The sequence below is a fragment of the Mauremys reevesii genome, linkage group 11 (assembly GCF_016161935.1).
Source record: "Mauremys reevesii isolate NIE-2019 linkage group 11, ASM1616193v1, whole genome shotgun sequence".
Classification (NCBI taxonomy): domain Eukaryota; kingdom Metazoa; phylum Chordata; order Testudines; family Geoemydidae; genus Mauremys; species Mauremys reevesii.
In genome coordinates this window covers 36,202,182-36,207,481 of record NC_052633.1, presented here as the reverse complement: position 1 = coordinate 36,207,481, position 5,300 = coordinate 36,202,182, and the positions used below count along the sequence as shown (strand labels likewise).

Here is a 5,300-nt window from a genome sequence, read left to right as displayed (position 1 = left end):
TCGGGCTGGGCCCCGGGGGGTGCGGGAGGAGTGCAGGGGAATGTCAGTCTGGGTCCCAGCCCCCTCCCCCGGCTCGTGTCTCCTCCAAAGGGGTGGGGAGCGAACGATACAAAAATAGAAGGAACTTTTCCAGAGCCCGGCTGTGGTCCCCCCTCCCCCGCCCCTTGCAATGGGGTCGCCCCCGGCTGCGGGCGGGGTAGTTATCTAGTGAGCGGCGCCTCCTCCCGCTGGTCCGGGGAGGCGCCCGCGGTTTTGCTCAGCACGGCCGCCGAGTAGGGCAGGAAGCCGCTCTCCGCCCGCTGCGAGGCCGCCGTGCAGGGGAAATCCGAGCCGGAGCCGCGCGAGCCCAGCGCCGCGGCCGCCGCCGCCGTCTGGCTGCTGTGACAGCTGAGGCAGGAGCAGGCCGTGGAGCCGGCCGGGGGCGCCGAGGAAGCCGCGGCCGCCGCGGCCGCCGCCGCCACCGCCGCGCTGCTGTTGAGCCCGGCCGCGGCGGCGGGAGCCTGGTAGAGGCCCGGGTGGCGGAAGCCGCAGAGCAGCTCCGGCCGGGAGTAGGGGTGCGAGAGGGCGCGGAAGGTGTCCAGCGGCCGGATGGAGGTGGCGAAGGGCGAGGCGGCGGCCGCTCCGGAGGCGGCCGCAGCCGCCGCGGCCGCCGTCACCCCCACGTGGGGATAGTAGTGCAGCGGCACGTGCGAGTGGAAGGGGTAGGGCAGGCTCCCGGTGGCCGCCGCGTGAGTCATCATGTAGGTGTAGAAGCTGGGGTCAGCCGGGTGGGGCCAGGACATGGCCAGGCGCTGCCGCTTGTCCTTCATCCGTCGGTTCTGGAACCACACCTGGGGGAGGGGGGACACAAAACACGGGCCGGCCTTAGACAGCAGCGCGGCAGCGGCTTCCGACACAAACCAAGCCCTGCTCCGGCGCAGGCAGCAGGACCTCCAGAGCAGGGCACGGCTGTGCCGGGCGCGCTCCCCTCTCAGTACCCGCCCCCGCTGCTTAGCCTGGCTGTGATTTATTTATTAATTATCCCCCTGGTTTACTACCTAAAAACCTTCCTCCAAATTCGCGCACACACAAAACCCGCTGACATCAGAGACGGTTACGGCTGTCAGGAATTAAAAATGAAAGTGGCTCCTTTGAAGGAACCCAGCTGCTTTTATTGGGAAGCTTTTCTGTTTGCTTTTTGTTAATTGCACGGTGTTTGCACACGGCAAAATAGTGTTTGCGTTTTGTTTTTAAAACCACCCATGCAAATGAAATTCCGAGTTGCAAACGCTGCAGCCTTGCTTCTGCCCTGTAACAATGGGCATTTGCGTCTGCCTTCCGCTTTAGCATCCTTGCTTTATATTATTTTCTAAAGCTACTTTCAGGAAATGAACATTCCAAAAATATAGATCTTTCTGAAGCATGAAGGAGAGCGTCTAAGATTCGCCCTCTGTAACGGAGCAGCTTGTTTTCTTGTCTCAAGCTTTTTAGTTCTCCACTGCTTCTCCTTAATGTCCTATAATTAACCAAATTATTTAAAATAATCCAACGAAAAGAGATTTCACCTGAATAAATCGCTGAAATGCTTTGTGCCAGTCAGACTCTAAATCATTTTAAATAATACAGTATTTGTCTTTCAAGTGCTTTTGTTCGAAATGGGAGAAATTGAATTTTATTATAGTGACGTATCCAATTTCTCTGCTTCATTTTTTTTTAAATATCATCGTTTGTTTCCTTTTTAACGTGCAAATGCAATACAAATTGACAAGGAAAATTAAAAGGCAAATTAAAAAAGTTTCAACTCAGAGAAACAAACAAACCCAACAGGAAAGACAAGACCGGATGTTCTTTAACCAAAAGTCACAGATAAAAATAGCTAAGAAACCAGGTGGGAATTATGCAATAGTATTTATTTTTATGTTCTATTGTTATGTTATCATTGGATTCATTCTTTTGCCATAAAGGAGGAGGGCATAAGCCACTGCATTTTCCTGTCAGTAAGAAGCATCTGTTTAGCCGGGAATTGGGCTCGATCTCATATTTTAAGCTCCCAGACAGCACAAAAGCACCAAAATCCAAATCGAGTGTACTAGCCCCGCGTTTGTAGCGCTTCAGCTGAGATACCTTGATGGTGGTCTCAGGGAGGTTGAGCGCTGCGGCCAGTTCGCACCTCCTGGGCCGAGACACATAGTTCTCCCGGTAGAACTCCTTCTCTAGCCTGGCTATCTGCTCCCTGGTGAAGGCGGTGCGGTACCTTCTCACCTGGTCAGCCCCAGAGCCTGAGCTGCCCAGTGCGTTGCTGCTGTGCAGGCTGGTTAAACTCGAACCTGAGGACGAGGTGGTGGTAGTAGGAGCTGAGCTGCTTTCTGAATAGCCTGGCAAACAAGCAAGGAAATTGTGAAATAAAGATTTGTTCCTCCAGATGTGTTTGTGTGTATTAAATAAAGCAGGAGGTAACGTTACCAGTCTGGCTGTGAACTCTGATAATTAATGCTAGCTGTCATTGTTACAAATTGCTGCTGTTAATAGAATCAATAAAGTTTTTTTAAATCACTTCATAACGAAATTATTCTAAGTAAATTAGGCATTTTAGTAATTATAGAATTCTAGCTTACTTGGCTAATTTGCTGCAGAAGAGTACATATGCAGAGCACAATTTTAGAGATGTGGTACCGCTCTCATACTGCGATGATCTGATAACTCTAATCTGTGAATCAGGTTTAACAGCTACATGAACGTTTCTTATTTTCGTTTGAGAGGCACAAAATAAGTGCAGCCATAAACAAAGCTATGTCTTGCATTATGGTGTAGATTGTTTTTCTTTTGACACATTTGACAAAATGCATCTACTGTTGCCCCAAAGAAATCCATTGATTATTCTCTTATTACACTCCCCAATGAAAATAATTCACCAAATTTATTTCAAACCTGGTACGATGGAGGGATTTGAATAGTCAGCGTTATCAGAGATTGAAAGTGAACAATGGCCAATTATTATTAGTCTGAATACACAATGACACATTTTATACGTACAAAGAAAGACAAATACACACATATACATAGATACATAGTTTCTACGTATCTATATACTGAATTTACTCCATGTATGTATATTTGTATAGATGGAGAAATACAGACAGATCTACAGAACGAGAGAAACTATAAAAATACGCATATATAGTTATAGATATGGGAGAAAGAGAGCGATTTCCATTAATATATAGAGACATTTTGCTATATAAACACTGTTTAGTGTATCTTGTGTATCGTAATAACACATTAATAATAATTGTGTACGGTTTTAGCAGCGGTTTTACTATAGAGAGAGCACTATTTCCATAGGCTAACAAGTTTAATCAAATAACAGTACCGTTTAGATCAAGAGGATCAAATAATATTTACCTTTGTTATTGTTTTCCTTCAGCTGGGAGGAACTCAGGCTAGTTGGGGAGCGGAGTGCTGAGCAGCCCACCTCCACATCACTGTTCATATCTGCCTCTTGAGCAACTTCTGAATAATGGCTAATTTTCTTCCTGCTTTCCGACGGCGCAATTTCTGAGGAGACGTTGCTTTCACTGTTCTGGTGTTGAAGATTGAATAAAGTGTCTATTTCAAATTTGCCTTTGGCAGGGATGTCCCCTATAGTGCTATGCAGAGAGGCGGAAGTTAGTCTAGGGCTGAGGCGACCAGTGTGTTGAGAATTTTCAAGGGCCTCCAGCACTGCATTTCCAGCTGAGTCTGACAAATTCGAGAGCCTTTTGCCAGCTGTAGGGCTGTGCAGCCCTCTTTCCATCAGAATCATCTCCTTTCTTATTCTTTCCATCATCTCAGCTTTATCAAAAATGTCAAAGTTGCAGGGTTGGTCCTGTACTAATGATGAGCTGCAGCAGGGGCTAATTCACATTCAGCCCGGCAAGTGTCTCTAAATATTATTATCTCTTTTTGAGGGAGGCGTAAAAATTGTGGGATGCCAAAGCGAGGGAATGACTGGTCAAAATGACCCATACATCCTTTCTAGCCCGAAATGTCATTCATCAAAAAGTAGTGCTCGTCATTAAGGTAGGAATGACGCTGTTCGAATAATCATTTATTGTAACAGGTTTATAAGCAAATAAACACAAGCTTCTGTCAGTGGATAATGAAGGCGGCTTCTGAGCAGACAAATATATCCAGGTGGAAAGAAAGAAAGACAAGAAGTGAAGAGTAAAGCTCTTGTCCTTAACGTGATCAGATCTTGCTTGAATTGCTCTGGGGTTTGGCCTCTGGGGTGAAATTGACAGTCTGATTAATAAAATGAGCTGTGCAACATTTCCCCCTTCATTTAGGTGCATCATTATGCTCTGATTTTTGTTTTGTTGCCTTTTAGGTCCTAATGATGCAGCTTCTTTCTCATTTGTCCTCGGACAGAACTACATGCTAAATAATAGATAATGCTTTATGTATCTAAGAGCGGATTTTAGAACGTAACTAAAGGAAATGTTGGAAGAGGACCTGCGGACTGAGACTGCCCTTCCACTGTATTTTATTTACTTTTCCTTTTCAGTTAAGAATGCACTCGTACTTTTATTTAAGAATTTTACTAGCACACACCCCAACTATCCCCATACACACAAACCTTATACTGAGATTTTTAAAAACTATTGCAGCTGGTACATAGCAGTTTAAGTGCATCTACCACAGCAGCCTGCACATGGATTTATTGTAATCCTGGGGGGGGGGGGTTTAGTATATTTTCCTCGCTGCATCCTTAAATATGGTGTCCTTCTAACTTTCTATAATCTTGCTTTTTGTCGGAGATAGTCTACGATTTTTTCCCCTCTTGGGAAAAAAATTCGCTGTTGTGCAGTTTGATGGCAAAAATGTCCAAATAACGTTAAATGCATTCATGATTTAAAGCACCGTACTGCCGCACTGTCATTTCATTCTCTAAACAGGTTTCTTTTTACACCCTCCCCACGAAAAGTGAAGCTTTTAAAAATATATATAGATATAATGACTTGATTTTAGTATTTCAAAAGCATCAGATATTAGTAAAGACATGCTCCTCATCATCATTCTTTCTCCAAGGTTACCTGTGGCTTAGTTAGCTGAGCTGTCCGTTGTTTTCCGGGTTGATCCGGAGTAAAATGTCTTGTGCTGTAAAGGACACGGGCTAGCAAGCTTAGTAGACGTGACTATCGGAAAAGCTCTCCTCAGTGATAACTTTGATAGTAATAATGACGCTGATGGCAACCATTTAAACGAAGATAAATCCTTTGTCATTAGCATCTCTGGAGTACTCTTCAATAGCTACCCAATCTCTACTTTCGGAGAGATTTTTT

At 45.5% G+C, this 5,300-nt stretch overlaps 1 protein-coding gene across 1 annotated transcript; it reads right to left on the bottom strand.

Moving 5' to 3' along the window:
* Window positions 1-200: 200 nt before the first annotated feature.
* On the bottom strand, window positions 201-3,805 carry EVX2 (even-skipped homeobox 2). The gene is made up of 3 exons (XM_039495952.1): window positions 3,382-3,805; window positions 2,104-2,354; window positions 201-830 (listed from the first exon to the last, which is right to left on the bottom strand). Exons 1-3 carry the CDS (start codon window positions 3,803-3,805, stop codon window positions 201-203), a joined length of 1,305 nt encoding a protein of 434 aa, XP_039351886.1.
* Window positions 3,806-5,300: the final 1,495 nt, after the last annotated feature.